The sequence below is a fragment of the Alnus glutinosa genome, chromosome 2 (assembly GCF_958979055.1).
Source record: "Alnus glutinosa chromosome 2, dhAlnGlut1.1, whole genome shotgun sequence".
NCBI lineage: Eukaryota > Viridiplantae > Streptophyta > Magnoliopsida > Fagales > Betulaceae > Alnus > Alnus glutinosa.
The window spans coordinates 24,254,641-24,277,730 of record NC_084887.1 but is presented as its reverse complement, the minus strand read 5'-3'; the positions used below and the strand labels follow the sequence as shown (position 1 = coordinate 24,277,730).

Sequence of the window (23,090 nt, the reverse complement as noted above, 5' to 3'; positions counted from 1 at the left end):
AAAAAAACTTGTGTAGTTGATCCGTAGTAGAGTTTGAAAAAATAAAAATAAAAAAATTTGCCGTGTGTTTTCACGGTGGTTCTCGGTGCTTGACTATGTGCAGTGTTCTTTGGCCATGTTTGTGGCATTATTGTTTCTCAATGGTCGCTTTCCTAGTTATCTCCTGCACTTGCTGATTGTTTTTGGCGACATTTGCCTATATCCGGTAAATTTGCGGCAAAATCTGGGTGATTTTCGGTAGTTTCATCGCTTTCTGGCAACTTTGTGGTATTTTCGACGCCATCTGGTCGTCTCCGACGACTTTCCAGCGAATTGTGGTGTTTTTCGATGCTGTCTAGTAATCTCCGAGGATTCCAGCAATTCTATGGTGTTTACCAGCGGCAGCTATTGTGGTGTTTTCTGGTGGATTTGTGGAGTTTAATAGTGTTTTTTTGAGTTCTTCAACGACTTCTGTAGTGTTCTAAACTGTTTCCGGCGAGTTCTGGTCGCCGGCAGGTTACCAAAAAGTTGGTTGGAGAACACGACCTTGTTTGGTTACTGGTTGCTCCTAGTCGGTAGCAGGGATAAGGCTATCCTCTTCGAGATTGGGAATAGTTTAATCCCGGTTTTCTTTTGGATCTGGTTCAGGCAGTTTTCTTGGTATTTTTGGAATGTTTTCTTCTGGTTCTTGCTGTTTTGCGACTGGTTCAGCTTGTTTTCAGACAGGTTCAATGTGTTTTCAGACCGGTTCAGTGGTTTTCAGACCGGTTCAGTGGTTTTCAGTCCGGTTCAGTGCCTTGCAGGTCCCGTTCAGTGGTTTTCCAACCGGTTCATTAGTTTTCAGACCGGTTAAGTGTGTTTTAAGACTGGTTCAGTGCCTTCCAGGTCCGGTTCAGTGTGTTTTTCACCCAGTTTAGTGGTTTTCTTTCCGGTTCAGCACATTCTTTGGCTGGTTCTTGCTATTTCTTGACTGGTTCAGCGAGTTTTCAGCCAATTCAATTGTTTTTCAGCCCATTCAAGTAATTTCTTCATCAGTTCAAGTGGTTTATCGCTCGAATGGGCTACATGGAGCACCCATCGAGTTTGTTGCTCAAGGGGAGTAGTTCCCGTTCAAGTTTTTGTGGTTTCCAACCGGTTAGTTGTTTTCCGGTGAGATTCTACCGGCCATGGTCTTTTGCAGTGAGATCCGACCAAGCTTGGTGTTTTGCGGAGTGATCCGATCCTCTTGGTGTTTTGCGGCGAGATCCTACTGGCCTTGGTGCTTCTCGGCAAGATTCGACCACCCGTTGCAGTTTTACGGCGAGTTTTCGACCGGCGTTGAAGCTTTTAGCAAATTTAGTTGTTATTTTTATTTTTAATCAGTCTTTGTATGGTTTGCTCCAAGCTGTTCCAGCTTGAGTATGTTTTTCTAGGTGTTTTTCGTTTGGTCATTGTAATGGTCCCCTAAACCTAAATAATAAGATGTGGTAGGCTACTGCAACAAAACAATAGCCTCCACCTTTTCTGTCTAAACTGTTTATGCAAACAACAACAATATTAAAGGTGGACACAACTTTCAATAAGAACCTTATTTGCTTTTCTGAAAAAGATGTGTAGCGTACGAAAATGCCAAAGCTAATATTTCAAATTTTAGAAAGAGGACATTAGTTTGAGACATTCCAAAATGTAAAGCATGATATTTAAATTGTGACAGATAGAGTATAGATTTGCAATAACGTTCAACTTCCATTTAATATAAGAAAGTAAATGAGATTACCATTGTACGAGCCTCAAGACTTATAATCAAATATGCATGATACTCATTATCATCAGCAGCCACTTTAGAAAAATCTGCATTATGACCACGAGCATTCTTGTGGTAAACAGTCCAAATTCCTTTGCAACCTGGTAGTTCAACCTGCATACAGGATGGGTATGAATCACCACATAAAAGGAATAGTACCAAATTAAGATAGTATCAACTTGTTGATCGTCAAGGGTTACTTAACCAAACTTACCAACAACAATGTCATTCATGTGAACAAAAGTAAATTGAGCACTTATAAAACAAAGTTACAATTGAACTCTCTATTAAAAAGACAATAGCATGATTAAAGGTATCTTGAGAATAATTTTGTTTGGTTTACTGATGAAAGCATTATTAAAATCAAACATGCAGCAACTCATACAGGAAAAATGACAATGTGACGTCAACAAAAAGGTCCTTAATGCACCGACAATCATAAGGACACAGCCATATACATCACAATCAAGAGATACTTTCTAAAATGGATCTAAATCATTATTTTACTAATATTTATCACACAGTCACAAAAAGTCTGTTATATTAATCACAGAAAGAGTTCATAGTATAACAAATAAAAAATAATTCTTATTATCACATATCAAAATTATTATATTTTAACCTCAAATTATTTAAATCTAAGAATTCAGCTGGGATATGTTTTAAGGTACCTTGATATGCAGTCATCTGATCAACCAAATTGTTTCAGTACTTATCATAAAAAATAGTTCCAGAGAAATCACCAATAACAGAGGCAGCAAGACATAAGTCCTAAATTTTATTCAAATGATAATAGAATGGAAATTCAGAGAAGTGGCAAACCTCGGTAATCATTTCTGGGCGAATTGACTGTCGAAGAACGCATAAAGCACCATTCTTTCCATGACCAGAACAGCACACCTGAAATTTACTCAAGACAGAAATAAACCTTTAAGCAATAAGACCAGAATGATGTATAGCATTTTAGATTAATGGTCCATGAAAAATCATACAAATAAAGAAGGAGATGAATGCAAAAACAGCCAAGGTTGAATCCTTTTCTCTCATAATTTTTTTTTCCTTGATTAGCCTAGGTTGAAGCCTTCTCAAGCAGTAATAACTAAGCGTACAAATTCTACAAAATGAGCACAGCTAAACTTCTATCTTTTTGTTCCTTGTTTGCTGGATAAGATTTGAACATAAATATACCCCAACCCATTACCACTTGAGCCAAAGTCTAAGTGGATAAGGAGTGCAGCAAAACATGCTAAAGTTGGAACCCCATAAGGCAAGATTCTTCTTCTACCCCTTTTTTTATTAATTTATATTTCCGTGTCTTCTATTCATTTATTTGTTTGGTGTCTAAGGACCTGTACCACATTAATCATGCAGAAGGGAACAAGTTGTAAGCTAAGTCACAAAACTGACCAGTTCATAGTTACTTTGTTTGGCAATTCCAGTTGCATTTGCGTCTGCATTCATCCTTAAACCATAAGAGAAGTCCTTCAAAGGACCAACATTAATCAACGAATCCCTCACAGCAAATGAGAAAGTTTTCTGCATGTCAAAAAAGAAGGAAGAAGAAAAAAAAGACAACTCTTATTTGATATATTCAAATATAATACATACATCAAAATATGTTCGAATATACATAAAGGAAGAGGAGAATATGATCAGCATTAGAAACAAACACTGTACATATTGATCAAATTATGACAGCTTAGTTAAAAGGCTAAAAGATAGACTTTATCGGGATGGTTGCGATTGGTTTATCAAATGAAGATGTATGAATCTACAACTATTGTCAAACCAACTATACAAAAAAACTTGTATATATCAGTCACTATTCACCAAATTCCGAGAATTAAAGATAATAGTAGCTTGACATCTATAACACAAACGGTAAAAGTTCTACAAGATTCTGATGATGTGGCTCAACTAAAGTTACTCATACACCGAAGTCAAAAATGCACATACATACACTTGATGCAATCTAAATTATTGGGAAAAGCAGCACTGTTTTAGATATGAACGAATAGGCAAACTATTTAGCAGGCTCCTATTAAGTTCCATAAGCAGATGTAGAGCTAACCAAGTTTTCTCTTCGATAGGGATATCCAGCTACCATTTTAAGAACCTAGCATCTGGTCTTATGGATACTTAAATTACCAGAGGTGGGTCTTAAATTATTGGGTAGAAAATAACCAAGCCAAAAAAAAAAAAAGCCTGCATAGTTGACAGAGTGGTAGACAACCTGTGTTGAATCTGCATTATTTGGAGCTGAGCCATACAAGGAGAGCTCCTCACCACTGACCATATCTTGCAAGGCATCTGAAGATGACCTTCGCAGTCGCTTTACTGGAGTGGCATCAACTTCAATATCTCTAACCTGTAAAGATAAGGCTAGCTTAAAAGTTTCTACTCAAGTTAACTTGAGAATTTACAGAAAAATAATCACAATAAAACATAAAGACAACAAAGACAAGTTATTTGAAATTTTCAATGAATTATGAAATTTATTGCAAAAAAAAATACAATGCAATGTATTGTACATCAGCGACTAAAATTTGAACACTGATCGAATGATATTTTAGGAGACACAGATTAACTTGGACAATCAAATTACAGTGCTCAAGAAATCAAATGGTAAAACAACATTCCGTTGAACCTCATTGTAGCTAAGTAGCAAAGAGAAAATGACTTCCAATACAAACCTCTTCCTTTAGACCAGATGACAGCATGGAGGCACCCAATCCACATGTAAATTGCACAAGTAAGCTATCTCCCAACCGACTGCCCAGAAAAAATAATGAATTCCCAATCGTTGTAATGCCCTATAAAAGATTTGGTAGATTTCAAGTACTATAATTAAGCATTAGAAACATAAATAAATAAATGCTAGGTAGTTCAATTCTAAAAGAAAATTAGCCTGAAAAGGTTTTAAAAAATGTAACCAACCACTGTAAGCACTGAAGAAGCTTTAGATTTTGAAAGATCAAGTCTGTACACAACCCTGCAAAAGAAAAACAGAGACATCCAAATTATAAGCAAAACAACATGTAATGCAAGAGTAGGATTATTACTTTGCAGCCCATTTAGTTTATTAAGAAGGATAAGACAAGCTTTATATGTAACAACCCAGGAAAAGCGCTAGCCAAATCTGCGCTATCACTCTAAAAAGATCAGTCAATTTGAAGCTTTGCTAGAATCATTTATAAAGCTCGGTCTCACCTATCTCACCTAGTACAGAACTTATGTATGACTTAACACACATGAGTGCCTTTATAATCTACCCACTCAATGTGGGCTATTCATATTTTCAATGTAGGACTAAGGTGTTACAAGCTTCCCCTCCCCCCTAAATCTCTGACATCCTTGTCAAGGCCACGTCATGCAGTGCTCAAATACCGCATTGCAGTATTAGGTTGGTCTGATATCATTTATAAAGACTTAGGAAAAGCGCTAGCTACATCTACGCTATCCCTCCAAAAGAAGCGGTCAAATTTAAAGCTTTCATCATCCCTAAAATCACTTATAAAGCTCACTCTCATCTAGTAAGAAACTAATGTGAAACTTAACACTTATGACTGCTTTTATAATCTACCCACTCTATGCAAGCTATTTATCTTTCTAATGTGAGATTGGGGTGTTAGAGCACTAGCAGTAGTTACCCTATATTGGTTCCCTTCCCTATATTTAGGAAAAAATTCATGAAATTAATCAAAAAAACCTCCCACAGCAGATGCCCTATATTTAGATGAGGGGGTTGGGAATGAATAGTAATTCTCTATGTATACATGTCTACTATTCTTTCCCTATGCATTATTTTAATATTAAAAAAAAGTATATTTAATTGATATAGGGAAGAAAGAAAAAGTAGGAAAGAGAGAAAAAGAATAAAATAAGAGTAAAAAAATAATATTTAATTGATATAGGGAAAGGTAAAGGAATCTATTGTGGGGTGCTTTTTTATAAGGAAACAAAAAGTAGTTTTGTTCCCTAAATATAGGAAAAATGGTTGGAAATCTGATACTAGTGCTCTTACACTATACAAGCATTATTTTGGAGTGAATTCAGATTTCAAACATCTTTAGTCATTTATTTGTCATATAAATCAACAACTGAACCAAATTGGTGCGTCAAAAGACAAATAATATCAATGCTTCCCTTTTTCAAGCAGCAGATAGTAAAATGATATAGATATCTGCAAACAATGGAGACCACAATACAACTGAGTATCCACCCTATGGTTCACCGCGAGCTGATAAATTGTTTTACTTTTTTTTTTTTTTATGAGTAAGAGAAATTTCATAAAAGCGCAAGTGCGATCAAGTACACAGGGAGTATACAAAAACGACAACTAAGAAGAAGAGGAAAACAAAACAAGAAAATCATAATAACTAATCACTATAGGGGCAAGGAACGCAGCCGTCCAAGAGTACAAAGAATAAAAGAAAAAAGAAATGAGCTCTTCAATGGTTCTTTCTTTGTCCTCGAACTGTCTATCGTTGCGTTCCCTCCACAAGCACCATAAGAGGCAGCAAGGAACCATCTTCCACACAACCGCACTCCGAGAGCAACCACCAGTCCACCAACAAGCGAATAGATCTACCACCCAACGAGGCATAGCCCAAGACAGACTGAAGCGGCTAAAAATGGCATTCCAAAGAACGCAAACGACCTCACAATGAAGAAGTAGATGATCCACAAACTCCACATTCTTTGGAAGGGATAGTTGTGGCTCTCTCCCTACCTCTCTCATCGGCGCGTGTTAACGCGTCCCGATTCTTTTCTTCTATCTGGTGTCAGCATCAAGCTAGTTTCCCATTCTAGTTATTTTGGCCATGGGTTTTTCAATATGGTTTTTTGTTGAAGTTAAATATTTCAAGTTTGCAATTAAGGAGGTCTCAGTCCTACGGATCTTCGAAAGAAGCATGGGTGTTTTTCAATTTTTTGGGAAAAGTCAGCGTGTCTTGGTTGTTGGCACCATGGAGGCTTTGTCTCAAGCGGAGCCGATGAAGGAGTTTGAGAAGTCATCCAGGGGTGGGTTGGTAATAAAGCAATCCTTGCCAAACATTGTTCTAACAGTCATGGGTGTTTCTTGGCTCTTGTAGAATACGGAGGTCGTGGTCAGAGTGTTTACTGTGATACCGAAAGGTAGAGAAGGTATGGGGTGTAGGGGCTTCTCCCACAAGCTGCGAAAGGCATTAGATTTTTTTTTTGATAAGTAAGAATTCATTAAAGAGCGCAGAGGGGCGCAACCCTAGTACACAGAGAGTATACAAAGGAGCCCCTAATTAGAGGACCGAAACGAACAAGAAAGTAAAAAATCAGCGTACGACATACTACCCATGCCATTCGCCGACACCCAAAAAAACAACATATTAAGCATAATTCTACAAAGAGCCCCAGCCTGAACCTCCACATCCTCAAAAAGCCTAGAATTTCTCTCCCGCCACAAGCCCCACAAAACACAAAGAGGAACCTGCTTCCAAACACGGTGAGCAGGACCACGACCCAGCAAAGTACCCCAAGCACTCAATAAGTCCAAGACGCTCCTAGGCATAACCCACTCCACCCCAAACAAACCATAAAAAAAACTCCAAACAACTCGAGCCACGTCACAATGGAGAAGAAGGCATTAGATTTATTCCATTCATTTGTCGGTGTTGGGAGCAAAGTGATGTCAACCCAGAATATTTAAGGTGGTTCTCATTCGAAAAAAAATGGGTGGTGACCCATCAGCATTGGCGCTAAAAGCTCCGGTTGTGGCTGTCAATAAACAAACATACACGAAGGCGCTAGTAGGGTCTAGGCAGACTATGGCAATTTCCACAAAGCATAGGGGCACTTTCAATACTCCTGATGCAAAAAAACTGACAGCACAGGGTGCCAGTGGTAAGGTAGCGTCTGGAGTATGCTAAGAGCATCCCCAAAATCCAGCCAATGCAAACTAGTCGCAGGATGCTTGGGGTGACTTGGGTAAAAACATGGATGTTTGTGCCCTTAGGAAGCTGCAAGTTTCTGTAAAAGGGGTAGTGGACCGTTTAATTGTCAGATTAGATGCAGCCCAAGGTCTTCTTAGCCCTGTATGCAGTGTTGGCTCTGAAAGAGCTGTAGTAGATGAGTCGAATCCCAAACTAGCTGAGAGGGCCTGTTCTAATGGTACGCAAGTTTTAGAGCCAGCATTGTTGGCCCAGTCCAATAGGGTGAAAGCTAAAGGTGTAGGCTCATTTTGTCTTAATGGGTCACAGGCTAAACTCTAGTTTCGGCCTAGATCCAAACTAACTCTCATGTGCAGAGTGAAAAATAGTATTGGGGCATCCTCTTCGGGCTTAGGGTGTGGATGAGAGCTCGGGTGTCCCTTTGGCTCAACCCGTTGTCGTGCTAGTAGCTCCAGTGGAATCGTGCTAGTAGCTCCAATGGAATTCCCCTAAGTCATTGCCGTTCATTCTAGTGGAGATCAAATGGGGAGTCTAAGCCTCTTGAGGGGCATATTAATAGAGAATCTTGTCGACCGTCCTCTTTCACTGTCATCTTCTGACTCCCAGCCACCCCTGCCGCTTTAGGCACCCTTCTCTAGGGAGAGTTTCCACCCCTTCGACAAGGTTGAGCCATCACAGCCTCTCCCTCAACACCCAATCTCGGATTTTGCCCGCGTTGAGACACCATTGGCTGTTTCCAGCTATGGGCTCCCCGATACTGATTCTACCGTTGATGTTTCCAATCCTGGGATGCTTCTTGGCTTCATCAGGCAAGGAGGTTTTAGCTTCGACAAGAGCTAGTGGACAATGGCGATAGGGCTTCTGAAGCAAGTGCTATTGCAAGATCTGTCTATCCTTCCTAGTTTAGGTCACTTAGGCAATGAGGTAGTTTCTGAACTCTTATTGGGCTTTCGTAGTACGAGGGTCCCTATTTTGGGCTTTGATCCTTCCATTTTGCCTTCTTTTCTGAGTTTTTTTTTCTGTTTTGGGGGGGCTGGGGGGGGGGGGAGGGGGGGGGAGGTGGTTTCAATGCTGGGTTATTTATACAGACCAGTTACACACATTCACATGACTTTTTTAATTCACTATTAAAAAAAAAAAAAAAAAATCTATAGAACAATCCTTGAGGAAATGTAAGATGAATCGTCAATACCTTGATACATATATACCTCTATGCACTACATAATGGTGTAAGCTATACTATCCACACCCAAACAAATACTATAGAATACTATTGTGCCAAATGTAAATACTTTTTCTTTGATAAGTAATTGATTAAAAAAAAAACATACTCAAGCACACGATGTCTAAAAAATACCCATAAAAGAAGTACAATCTAAAGTTCATAAAATCAAGAAAATCCAAAACATAAGTGGAAGAAGTAGAAGGGGCACTGCCTAACAGATATCCAATATACAATGACCTCAAGAATAAAGACTTAGCACCATAAGCAAGTGCTCAACACCCTTAAAAGCCCAATTATGCAAAACATAGAATATTGAAGAGTAGTTATTTTTATCAAAATTTGAAGATAAAAGTTAAAATATCAATACTAATTCCCAATGATCTTCAAATATTAAATTAGTAGTTGACATGAATGATTAACAAATAAAACTTTGATAATGAAAGAGAAGAACGACATCTCAATCATTATATTAGGCCTCAAAATCTTAACTAAAGGATCAAATGTCAAAATATCCAACCTTATACAAACAAACCCCTCATCTCCTCTGTGCGACCTTCCCACCTCATCTATGAGAGCTTTCCATCTCCCAAGTGAGGCTTTCCTCTGCCTCCTCTTTAAGTGCCCAGGAAGGCGGGAAGAGCTCCACCTCTTCTCTTCTCCCCAACTCCCTCTTTCTCGCTGCATGTTTCTCCCCCATCTTATTTCTTTCTACCTCTCCCATTTATGTGTTTTGTAATCCAGATTACCATGTGAGCATCGTATATATGCAAGCGGATGGCAATAGATCAAGAGGACTTTTGGGTTACCCATCATAATTAAATCGATCTCTTTCATAATTATCTAACAATGTGCATATAATGAATTGTCTATTTGTGCGAGATTTATAGTGTTAGGTAAGGTTGAAGAGAGACTTTTATGCTCGATTGAGACCAAATAGACCAAAAGGCTCTTTTAATTTTAGCCACCGCCATGTCCAGACCTTTCATGGTGAGCCAAAGAGCAACAATCCCTGTTCCCTTGGCCCTTGTTGTTTGGCGCTTGGAAAGGTCCCATAACCTCTGCCCACGCGCCCCTCCTCCACCAAGGTCAACCTCCTCTCCGTCTACCCCTCCCCGACTTCCTTGCACATGCACTACACGCACCGCCTAGGGTGGCAGATCTACGGCATTTAGGTTGTAGATCTACAGCTCTACATCTACCTCCTCCCACGCACCCCTCGCCCGCCCTCCACAGCCTTAGCCCCACCCCACCCCTCAACATCCCTCACCACCACGCGTGGGTCCGACACACCTCCCGCACGCACCATCTTCTTCACGTGTCTCCCCAATCGAGTGGCAAATCAAAGGCTTTTGTGTTGTTCAACCTCTTCTTCCCCTCTCTCCCAAGCCTTTCTATAGTTGGTGCCTCCTTTCTGTCTACAGAGTTTGCAAAGAATAGATGTCTCCACCTCACTAACCGTCGGGCATCTCCTTTGTTGGACATTAGAGTGGAGTTCCGCTACAGCAACTCTAGCTCAGTTGAACCTCCCCACTGTGGCAATCAAGACCCCTAGTTGTTGCCACATGTGTGCCTACAAACAACCAATCTTTTGGTCTACTACAAAAACCGCCTTTTCTAATGGCCTTTTTCGGCACTGTAACATCTGTATTGGGGAGCTTGTTGGGGTCCCCCACCCTTCTATGCGTATCTTGCTTCTAATTAGTCAATGAAACTTAATCTTACCAACAAAAAAAAACCTTTTTATAACACCCGAGGATATTCGGTAAATTTTAATAATTTTTTTTATAAGCAAAGAAATTTTATAAAAGATGTAGGCACCCTGAGCATACAAAGAGTATAAAAAAGGACACAAAAACAGAAAAGGCAAAAAAGACAAGAAACAAGAAAAAAAACACCCACAAAGACTCAACCACAACAGAAAACCCAAAGCACCCCAACAAAAACCCAAAAACCCTCTGTAACATCACTTCACAGCAAGAGCCCTCTTGCTTTTGCCCCGAGTAGAACCAAGACTCCTAGCATCATAATCAATATCGCACTCAAGGTTATGTATTTCTCTATTCCCTAAAATCTTAGGAGTGAAGACTGGGACCTCAAGACACTGCCCCTCAACCACTTGAGCTATAAAATCCAAAAAACCCTTTACATTCCCCTCAAAGGAGATCCCCACAGCTTGGAGGCACAGCGTAGCGTCAAAACCTGCCCCAGAAGATCCTACAGCCTCTTCAGAAACACATCCCCTTGAAGATTCTCCCACCTCAAGAGATAGGGAAGAATGACTGTGCGGAAGAAGGAACCCATGCCGACAAAAGCTGACCAAAGGTTCCTTAACTGCCACGGACTCCAAAGGTGGCGAAGGATAAAAACCTAGTGGAGAAGGAGAGGCGGTGATCGCCGCCAAAGACTCAACTATCAAAAACTTGTTTAGTTGCACATCCTCTAATAATTGAAAGAGTGCTTTAAAATCTCACGCTATGATTATGGAAAATTATGAACAATATTTATATCATGATTTGCACATGTTATAGGTATAAATGAAATGACTTCTCAAAGTTACAAGATATGTTACATGTGCATTATGTTTATAAGTTTAACCCCACGGCACCATAATGTTACGACCGGTCACTTATATATATGGATAGCATGACAACCACACCGAAAGACGAATACAAGAAGGTGTAAGCTATCAGCCGAGGTGGTCTTCACCTAGCGAAACCCCCATCTTGGTAGCTCTCACATGTGACAGCAGGATGAGCCTATAGGGTCCTTTGGGGCAAGCCAACATGTGCCGCTAATGATTTAAGACTAGTGGAGTTGGGTCAAGGGGTAAAACTCACATGACAGTTTACAAAAGAATAATGAATGGAAAGAAGTCTTAAGTTATTTATTTTAAAGCAAAAACATCAGTCACTTCATTCTTAATATTCTGTTCACGATTTAATTGCTACCCATGTGATTTATTTTATTCTGCAAAGTTTATTGTACTCTAAAGTACTTATGATATAAGCTCTGCATTACTTGTGACTTAAACTCTCATCCAATTTAAATCATTTATTCCATATTACTATTGTTGTTTTGTGTTTACTTACTGAGTTATCAAACTCATCCCCCCCCCCCCCCCTTTCTCTATAAAAATTTTCAGATGGCACTTCTTATCATTGTTCTGTTGAGGGAACACCTGTGGGTATTGTGGTTGCCCATGACCCAAATATCTGGCCCTTCGAATGGGACTCTTGGACTTATTGTACCCTGGATTAGAGTAGCAGTAGCGCCTGGGACTCCTTTTTGTAGACTGTACCGCCTTGGGCTCATGTCATTTGTACAGCTTTTGACATGTAAACTGTACAGCATTTGACTTATGTATACTGTACAGTTTTTTGTAGTCCTGTATAGAGGAGGCTATTGATGTATGGGAAGGCTATGACCTCCCTGTAGCAGCTTTACTTCTTGTTATGCCTCCTAGCTTTTTTTTGTAGGACACTTGTTGTATTCCGGGTCCCAGCTTTTATCGACTGATGTAATCATGATATGCGTATACTAGAACTCTTTATATTCCTGTTACCTTTTATCTTTTCTTGGGCTTGCTTGTTAGATTTATTTCGTGACATTTTTACAATACTAATCAGCATAAAAGTTAAAGCAAATTTTGTAAATTATTTGATCAATCTAAATCATTCCAAAGAGTCACTTCTACTATTTGCATTTTGTTTTCAAAATTGTTGTTACCAATTTTTACTATTTTTAAATTATAAGATTAAATCTGTGTAATGCTGCACAAATCACCAATCAATACCAAGTCTAATCATGTACATCAAGTTATGCCCTACTTCAGTATCTATCAATTAGACAGCACTATGGTAAATAAACTACCTAGATTATACACTCGACCATGTGCAAAGTAGCAAGATCCTGTCTTCTGCCGAAGCAGATTGCAATAAGTAAATAAACTTGAAAGAGAGAGAAAAGAAGAGCAAGTAGAAGAAGAAGAAGAATGTAATAACCTACCGGCCATCATAAACAAGGCTCAGTAAAAGCAGTTCCCCAGTTTTTGTTGACAGCAGGGCGACGTCAGTCAATAACCAAGTTGCGTTGGCAGCATCAAGCTCCACACTGAAACTTGATCTCGGCATCTCCTGACTAAAATAAAATTGGAATGTATTTCAAACATGAGGACTCTGTGAATTCAGCTCAACTAAGGGGCATTAAAATCAAACCATGCATTCAAATAATCACCACATAAATACAAATATGACAAAACCAATAAGTCTGAGATGAAGAAGAAAGGGAAAAGGAAAAAAAAAATAACTTATATAAAATGGAGAAAGAATAAATAAGGGCTGATGAAACTTAGTACCAAAGGTATTTTGCATTTTTTATAAACTAGCCAAGTATACATAGAAAGTACATACAAGGGTATAATCACATTACCATCTTCTATAGACAAAGCCATGAATTGATTTAAAAACCAAGGAGAAAGACATAATTGATTCTTCTAAATGTACTGAAGACAATGAAATGGTTTTCATTTCCCCAAGGTTTCAAGACACCACCCAAGTCAAACAATTAGCACTAATATTGACATAAAATCACTTGAAATGCTACCAAAAATAAATTGAAACCCTTATTAGATTACATGTCAAAATTCAAGAGAAGCCATTAACTAATCCAACCATCTATGATAATCCCCTAGCAGCTACCCCTGCAGCTTATGAAAATACTCAATCAGCTCATCACCATCATAATTCAATAGACAGACATGACCCGTCGAGGAGCGTGCTCCAACAAGAACAAAGATATTCTTGAGCACTAAATTATCACCTTGAGAGAACATAAATTCTCTAAACTGAAAGAATGGAGGCCAAAAAGCTAACAACTCAGTGCTAGAATATCTTCTCTCGCCTCCAAGTTCTTTGACTACCCATGGTTGAACATTGACAATCCGCAGTAAAAGATGGAAGGATTTATGACAACATCGACTACCAGAGTTATGATAGACAAGCATAATACCATTGTGCCACTCGATCACTGTTTTCTTTGGTAGTAATACAATAGGCAGTATGCCGAATAAATCGAAAGGGCATGCATTTTATGTTGATGCTGCCGTTCTCACTGGCAAAGAAGCCAAAAATCGTTCTGGCATCTTTAAGAGGTCATAAGCAATAGGAGACTAAGCCCCTATCTTCTTCAACATAGTCACCAATGTCAACAGTGTCATATGCACCATTAAAACAAAAGTAATTAAAAATGGTAGCAGCAGAAACTTCAAGATTTAGAAGACAAGACCATAATATAGATCATAGAGGGAGAATAATATCAACATCTAGGTATTAAAACTCCGCTTTATTCATATAAATTACTTCAAGCTACATCAAGAGAAATGAGCTTGTGAACTAAAAAAAAACCAGCATAAAGTTTCTTTTTTGTATTTATTTTTAGGAGAGGGAAGGAGAACTAGGAAGAACAATCCAAAACCATCGTGGATGAAACAACCATGAAATCTCAAGCAACAGGTGAATAACTCAACCACAAGGAAACCATTCAAGCATGAGAATCACCAATGACAGGTAATCATGTGATGAAACAATAAAAAGAAGGAAGCTTTTGGTTTTAGAGGGTCGGTGATTGAGAGGAAACATAAAGACAGAGAGAGCATACTGTCACCTGCCATCAACAGCAACAGCATAATTGTTCAAAGCCAATGCACATGAGGCAGACTGCACGAACAGGAGATCAGTAAATTGTTTTAGAAATGTTGTGAACTAGTAGATATCTAAGAACTTACAACATGACACTGTATCCCAGAAAAGAAATGGTGATAATCTTAATCTCAATAAAATAATGATGACAATCATGATGATGATGATGATGATGATAATAATAATAATAATAATAATAATAATAATAATGAAGCAGGAAATTAGCAACTATGCAATGAAATAATACCTGACTATGATAATGAATAGAATTTGTACCAATCACAAGCACACCACCAATAGGTGATGGGACTGCAAGTAGCTTGTACGCATCATGGGGTAAATTCTAACAAGAAGAAAAGAAAAGAAAAACAAACATTAAACATGAGAATAGCTTCCAATGCTAAAAATGCAGGAATTAGGATAATTCTATTTGTTTCTTTTCTACCCTTTTCAGAATGCTACAAATTCATGTTATATATCTTAACATTTGGTCCAAAGACCATCCACTATCTAGCAAACACTTACAATGGCTGACCATATAAGGGGATGCTGTTTCATAGTTGTGCTGATACTGAGTGCAGAAATCATGCAAGTATTCTGCTTCCATGAGACACGCCCAGCCCAAGTAAGCTCCCGCTCATGAAGAATCACCATCACAGGTTCAATGTAACCTATAGAGTACATTATCTCCAATTTAAAGATGCACTGAGCTCTTTTGAAGTCATTTCAAGGCAACCCAAACCATAATTATCTAGTAGGACCACTGCTGTTCAAATACTAATTTTAACTACACAAATCAAGAAAAATTTCCAGAAAACTGATCCAAGCAACAGATTGAAAATTATCAAAAACATAAAAGAAATTAGAAGTATGAAAAATACAGAAGTCAATCAAGTAATGCCCAGTCTAATTAAGATTGTAATGTATTCCACTTTATATCATGCCAGTACACACCGGTTTTAGATTCACATCTAGAAACTCCCTATTTGCATTTTCAATCTGCTCTTTGGTATTGAAAATTGATAAGTGAACACCTTCACGACAATATGGTTTAGAGGGGAAAAAAAAAAAGTGGTTGATTGAAATTTCCATTCCACAAATTTAAAACGAAAGGATAATTGCTTGGTAACACTCACCATGTACAAATATAAAGTCTTTCACATGCTTCATGTCTAAATCTCGTAGATTAATTATGTAAGATGACTCAATTCGAGCAGAAACAGCACCTCCAGCACCAAAAGCATCATCATCTCCAACTAAACCAGAACCATCCTGACATAACCAAAATTCAGAGAATTAAAGCCAAAAAAAAAAAATTGGTGCATCTATTTCAGAGAAATCCATCAAAAGCTAAAATGCAACATGCGTACATATAAGCTCTGCATATTTTTATAGAGAATTTTGGTTTTCGAAGATTTAAAATTTGTCTCAATATCTATGTGCGCAGAAAGGAGGACCAACCCTAGTCATCCTACCTTAATTCTACTCAAATTTATACAGGATATCAACATATATCATTATATATTAGAAGTTAACACACAATGAACAAAGCTGATGATTGATTTGATGTCTCAATTCCAGGAATTTTGCAAGATTACTTTGCAGTTGTAAAAACATGATGTACATAGAAAGAAAGGATTATATGTTTCTCCAATATTCTGCATTTAAAATGCTCACAGAAAAAGTCATTTTCACTTGGTTGAAACAGGAGCGTATCTGTAACATTTCAAAACCTCATCCCACCCAAATCCCAACCCCCTCCCCAACAAATAGAAAATATCAATTGTGGAATAGGAGTAATGAAAATGTAACTATTGTTATGAGTCTCTCTGACATTAAGTACCAAGCAAATTGTTCAATTTAGTGATAAATGAAACTTTTGAGGAGATGTGAAAGATAAACATTTGCCCAGTATAAACTTTGGTCGTTCCAAGGGCACACTCAAATATTTACTAAACTAATTCTATAAACTATGAATAAAGAATAATGCAATAGGATTTGAATTAAACTTCTATAAGACATAAGACACTCACATATACAATCCAAATAGTAATTTCCTTTACACATAAATATTAGGGAAAAGTATACATACCCCCCTCAAACAAACACACAATTTGTAATGTCCCCCAACTAAAGATTGCGCCAATACCCCCCCCCCCCCCCCCCCCCCAAACTACCAAAAATTTGCAATGTACCCCCAGATGATAAAAATACCCTTAATAAAAAATAAATACTTAAAAAACTAAAAAATTTGTGTGTGTGTGTGAAGGTTAAACCAGGGATGACCAAGCCACACCCTCTTTCTTTCTTTTTTTTGGCCATATTTGGGGGTGGTTCACCCCAAATAGCCAAAAAACCACCCCCAGTGGCCATGGGGATGGGGCCAAGAGGTGGCCCCCTGTTCCAGCCTCTCTTTTTTTAATTTTTAGTTTATCTTTTCCCCTTTTTTTTCAAAATTATGGGGGCATTGTTGTCTTATTGAGAATTTGTTAAGGTCATTTTTGCCTTTTTGCAGGACAAAATGGGTACAATGCAAATTGGGTGTTAGTTTGAGAGGGATATATGTATTTTTCCCTAAGTATTATTACTAGGCTACTTATCAAAAAAAAAAATTATTATTAATAGGTTTTAATGTATTGTTTGAGTCTGACAGTATGTCTTATCTCCCAGACCTGTCTTAGAGGGTCCCAGAAGTCTAGCACTTGAAACTATGATACTACAAAACCAGACAACCCAATTGCCAGAACAATTGCAAAGCCAATAAGTTCTCTTCCCATAATTTCTAAAGCATAAAATGTTGAAATCAAAATTAACCTATAAATTTAACACTTCAACATAAAACTACGAGAGGATACAGCTAAGACTTTCAGTTGCAAAGTATAGGAGGCAAAAGAAACCTGAGCAGCCTTAAGTATTATCATTTGCAAATCATAAACAAGCACGACACCACACCTCCCTTGAGGATCAACCTTTACCAATGGGCCTCTTGCAAATGATTCTCTACCTCTTTTCAAATGAAGCCACTCTGGACCCTCAAAACAGTGCATAGAGCTGAAAGCAGGATCAAAATCTACGAATTAGTATGATTTTCCAAAGAAGTAAAAGAGACTTTAACGATATGTACATATATATACACATACATACATACACACACCTACTGACAAGTGCTTCTGCGTGCTCGCACACACATACAAATATATTTTTGCAAAAATAAAAGTACATCTGCACCAAAAGTGTGCTCATAAATTAAAAAACACATTAGAACACTTATCTCAGATAATGATTGTGGAGAGAGAGAGATTTTGCAAAATTCATGATGACCAGTTGACCACATACTAAAATCTTAATAGTATTAGGGTCATCATTCTTGTTCGGAAATATTACCGTGTTTGGATCAAATTGGATTCATATGTTTGAGAATGGTGCTGAGATATATCAAGGTGAAGTATGAGAGCCTGAGAAAGAACTTTAAGCTGCCACAAAAAATAACTTATGGCAAAGGGTAAAAATGAGAGGAACACTACGTCATAACATATCTTTGGAAATGAATAAAGTTTCTTATCGCATACTAGACATAAGTACTCCAGCAAATAATCATAGACATCATACATTTGGGAATAATATACGTATCTTTACCCTATAATTAATTTATCTATCTCATGTTAGTAGTTATATCCCCTTCATTATTTTTTTTCTTTTGTTCTTTTAGGCTCTTGTATTCTTCCCTGCATCTTGCCTAGTATAGACTTGTTTCAAGACCACAACTAAAACTTAATGCCATAAGCCCCCACTTTAATGTTCTGTTTAATTTTTTCTTATATAACTAATTGAGATATCATTAAAAACGTAAGGCACTCCCATGTACACAAGAAGTATACATGAGAAAACACCTAACTAGAAGGAGAAAATAGAGCAAGGAAATCATGGTAACTAATTACCACAGGATAAACAAAAGATGATGCCTAAAGATACAAAGCATAGAAAATAACATCTTAAGCTCTTCCAAAGTCCTCTCACGATGCTCAAAACTTCTATCATTCATTTCCCTCCATAGACAATACAAGAGATATGAAGGCACCATCTTCCACACAACAGCACTTTGAGCGCTTCTGGCAGTCCACCAACTCGTATATAGGTCGACTACTATCTAGGCATAGCGCAAGACAACCAAAATCGACGGAAGAAGGCATCCCATAAGGCACTAGCAACCTCACAATGAAAAAGAAAATAGTCCACAGACTTCCCATTCCTTTTACATATACAGCACCAATCAACCACAATGACATGTCATTTTCTCAGATTGTCCATGGTAAAGATCTTTCCTAGGGCCGCCGACCAAGCAAAAAAGCCGCCTTCAAAGGAACCTTAGTCCGTCAAACACACTTTTTCTTTTTTTTATAAGTGCAATTTTATTAGAAAAAACAGCGTAAGGCACCCCTAGTACACACGAAATATACAAGAAGCATAAGCCTCACCATTGACCCAACAAGGAACAACCCACAAAACAACCCAACCCTAAACCCCTAAAGCTCACAATCCTCAAGCTTATCCCACCACCAATGATCCTCAAACACACTTCTAAGGGAAACAAGGCATCATTGCTAACCGAGACACAGGAAAATGATCTAACAACGAACAAGCCTCTTTTGGAGAAGACCTACCAAAGCTTGTCTTCATCTTCCCGTCTCACTCTACCTGAAAACAACAGACCTTTGTTCTTTGACTACAAAAGCATGACATTCAAATGGAGGTAAAATAATTTGTTTGATTTCCACTTCACACTAAATGAATTTTCATGGCATCTCCATAAATAATTCTTGTCCAATCCTCTCTTAACTTTAACTGTAAACCTAATTTCTAACATATGACCTTATAAGATTTGCTATTTTAACTAGGAAATATATTGCTTAAATATTAACAGCAAATTCTAAGCAAAACTACGTTCTTTGACCACAAACACATGACATTAAAATGGAGGTAAAATAATTTGCTTGATTTCCACTTCACACAAAACGAATTCTCATGGCATCTCCATTAATATACAAATAATCAACATCTACAAAGAAATTTTCAAAATTTTGGTTGCATAAATTAGTTCTAGAGACAAACATCTATTTATGGATTTGCAATATCATCCTGTGCCCTTGTTCGATCATCGAATTCACCCCATATAGCAACAACTCAACTCCACAATTTCATTATATATCCACCAAAAAAGAAACAAATAACTTATCAAAGCACATCCCAAAAGGAACAAAAATAAGACAATGATGCATTATATATTCCATAAAAAAAAAAAATTAAAAAAAAAAAAGGCCATCATGCATGTTTGCCCTATAGTTCACCGATATCATTCGTCAAAAAAATGAAAAGGTTACTTTGTACATGAATGTTTTGTTTATCAAACATAAATCCTCTAACAGAGAAGAATGCACCAAAAACACTCTGCTGAATTCCTTCAACACCCTCCCCACCTTGTACGAAGACCGTGGATTGAATCATCAAACTCCAGAACCGAAATTTTTGCGTCCTGAAAGGCTAAGATAATAGAATCTCTTCTTTTTCTCCTAGACCCATCACCAAATCCAATGGACAATACTGCCATCGATTCCACATTACCATGCAACCTGCAAAACATAATAAAAGTGGGACACCAACATATTAAGATTGCAATGAGGTACAAAATACCGTAATTATAAAGAAGAGAAGAAAAACGTTAATTACAATATATCAGTAATGATTTCGTCTGCTTAATGAAACTTAAAATCCACTTAAAATGGATGCTCAAAGTAGATGCATTTACAGCACAATCTAGTCAAATTTTGTCATCAACCATTAACCTAATATTCCAGTCACTTGGGTTCAAAAATTTTAAGAGTCAAAAGTAAATGGCTACATGTCATAATGCAAGCTGTTAGTATTACATTGGCCTCTACCACAAAATCAGAAACCCAGTTAAACAATTACTCCAAGATTTACCTGTAATGGGAAACGAGCTCGAGGGAGGCCCCGGAGAGGCCATCCATGAGGCCACCGCGCTTGGGTTCGGCGGAGGACCTGGAGTCTCTGTTGCCCTCTTCTTGGAGTCTGACGACGTAGAGCTCGAGGACGTTAGCGGCAGTGACGACAAGGTTGGGGACGGGGCCAATGTCGCCGCGGTTGGGCCAGTCGGAGTCGAGGTCGTCGTTCTGGATGGGAGGGATTCGGGAGACGAAGTCGGCGCGCGAGTGGGTGATGAAACCTGACGCGCAGTTCTCGATCCCCGTCGGCCACTGCATCATCTTGTAGGCCGCAAAGCTCATCTTCGTCTACTCTAAGGTTTCAGAGTGGGGGGCTGCAGGAAAACGACGACGTAGTGGAAGCCAAAGGAGAGAGAGGACGTTAGGGTTTTTGAAATGAGGGGAAACGTACGGGCTTAAACCCCTTCTATAGTGTGTTGTTTGGCGGGAGGATAGCGATTCGTTTATGGTGAGGTTTTGTTTTTTTTTTTTTTTTTTTTTTTATAGATACTAGCTTGTAACTCGCGTTATGCGCGGTATATTTATTAATTGTAATTTGAGTAACAAATTTCCTTCCCCTTAGTCAATTAGCTAATTGCCTACCAAAATCTCCGTTGTTAATTGTAATTTGATTAAAAGATTGTCATCTTTGATCTCAAAAATAACGATAGGAAATTCTCCTATCTCACCATCATTTTTATGAATTGAATGTAAAATTTTGAAAAGGAAAAACAATCAATTTTGAATACAAAATAATATATAAATTAGAACCAAAAAATTAAAATAATAAAAATTTATGCAAATAAGTAAGAGATAGTTAGAGGATGAATGCTTAACATGTCCTTATATCTTCACTCAAAAGCATAAGCAAAACCCAACGAACAAAACAATATATCCATCATATCCCAACTTAATATCACTTTCTCTCCACTACAAAATACCTTGTTCTCTCGAAAATTAATAATAATGTTAATATGGTTAATACTCCATGCCAAAAACAACATAGTAATCTCTCTCGCTCACCATCATTTCCTTAAATTTACTGTCATATTTACGAAAAAAACAGAACCACAAACAATAAAAAACCAAAAAAAAAAAATTGAAAAATACTAATATATATAGAAAAGAAATGCCTTTTCCATATGTTTTTTATGGTTTCAATGAAATTCATAAGTATAGGAAAAATTCATATCAAATAAAGATTTTTTCGACGTAACATAAATTACTTTTAGAACTGAAGTTAAAAATAATTTAAAAATTAGAAGAAAAAGGCAAAAAATGGAATCTGAAGAACAAAACCACATAAAATAAAGACAAACAAACAAATTATTTACCATTGTCTTTGAAAACAACCCCTGCAAACACATTTTCCAAAACCCAATCAAAATAAATACTTATCTAACAAAAAATTAACTGTCTTTTCCATACACCTTTTTTTTCTTTTTTCTTTTTTGTTCCAATGAAATTCATAAGTATAGGAAAAAATTTTGTTAAATAGATATTTTTTCTTTCGATCTTCATTCGCATATATAACGTAAGAGAAGATACTTTTAAAACAGAAGTAATAATTAATATAAAAATTAAAACAAAAAATAGAATCCGAAGCACATAATCACAAAAAATAAGACAACCAAACAGATTATTTACCATTATCTTTGAACACCACCACTGCAAACACAATTTTCAAAACCCAATCAAAATTAATACTAATATAATAGAAATTAACTTTCTTTTCCGTATACTTTTTTATGTTCCAATGAAATTCATAGGTATAAAAAAAAGACCTGTCAAATAGATATGTTTTCTTTCAACCATCTTTGGCATATATAATGTAAAAGAAACTACTTTTATAAATAATAATAATAATAATAATAATAATAATAATAATAATACATAAATTATAACAAAAATAAGGACTAAAACAAAAGAAGAAAATGAAAATCTCTTTCTCACCATCATTTTCTAAATTCAATGTAAAATTTACCAAAAAAATAATTGAAGACAAAATAATATATAAATTAGAACAAAGAAATAAGGACAATAATAATAAACAGAAGAACAGAAGCCAAAATGTTTGATACATCATAGAAATCTGAAGTTGTAGAGATCGAAATGCATTACATAAAAAGTTCGTAGAATGCTTACTATTAAGTTTACACTTGGTAAAGTAATACTTGCATAGTTGCTTTGCGTATAGTTTATGAAATGGCGCATAAGGGATATGAGGGTATCAGTATTTGGTTTTAGACTTACATACTACAAAAGGCTTCTTGTGGTTTTCATATCGAAGAAACGGTCTGTTTTTATTTGTAGTTTTTTAAGGCATTTAAAAAAAAAAAAAAAAAAAAAAAATGAAAATGCTTTTATATTGAAGTAACGGTTTGGCTTTATTTTTTAAAGCAGTTGTTAAAAAAAAACAAAAAAACAAAACAAAAACGTTACTTATCTAAAAAATAGGATGCCATGGTTTATCAAGATCTGCAA

General features: G+C 37.0%; 1 protein-coding gene across 2 annotated transcripts in view; it reads right to left on the bottom strand.

Moving 5' to 3' along the window:
- The window catches only part of LOC133861864 (cleavage and polyadenylation specificity factor subunit 1), a 50,559-nt gene extending 29,526 nt beyond the window's left edge, over positions 1-21,033 (bottom strand). The window contains exons 1-14 of one of the 2 annotated variants that reach the window (XM_062297683.1): positions 20,587-21,033; positions 20,082-20,234; positions 17,505-17,658; positions 15,744-15,879; positions 15,133-15,278; positions 14,855-14,950; positions 14,573-14,625; positions 12,917-13,048; positions 4,700-4,754; positions 4,456-4,575; positions 3,996-4,130; positions 3,170-3,298; positions 2,585-2,662; positions 1,736-1,876 (exon numbers count right to left, since the gene is read on the bottom strand). In XM_062297683.1, coding sequence (XP_062153667.1) covers positions 1,736-1,876; positions 2,585-2,662; positions 3,170-3,298; positions 3,996-4,130; positions 4,456-4,575; positions 4,700-4,754; positions 12,917-13,048; positions 14,573-14,625; positions 14,855-14,950; positions 15,133-15,278; positions 15,744-15,879; positions 17,505-17,658; positions 20,082-20,234; positions 20,587-20,909 — 1,851 coding nt within the window. In that variant the 5' untranslated portion in view covers positions 20,910-21,033. Of the gene's footprint in view, positions 1-1,735; positions 1,877-2,584; positions 2,663-3,169; positions 3,299-3,995; positions 4,131-4,455; positions 4,576-4,699; positions 4,755-12,916; positions 13,049-14,572; positions 14,626-14,854; positions 14,951-15,132; positions 15,279-15,743; positions 15,880-17,504; positions 17,659-20,081; positions 20,235-20,586 lie in introns of those variants that run through there. The other variant, XM_062297684.1, reaches the window with a different exon arrangement.
- Between the last annotated feature and the right edge of the window lie 2,057 nt (positions 21,034-23,090).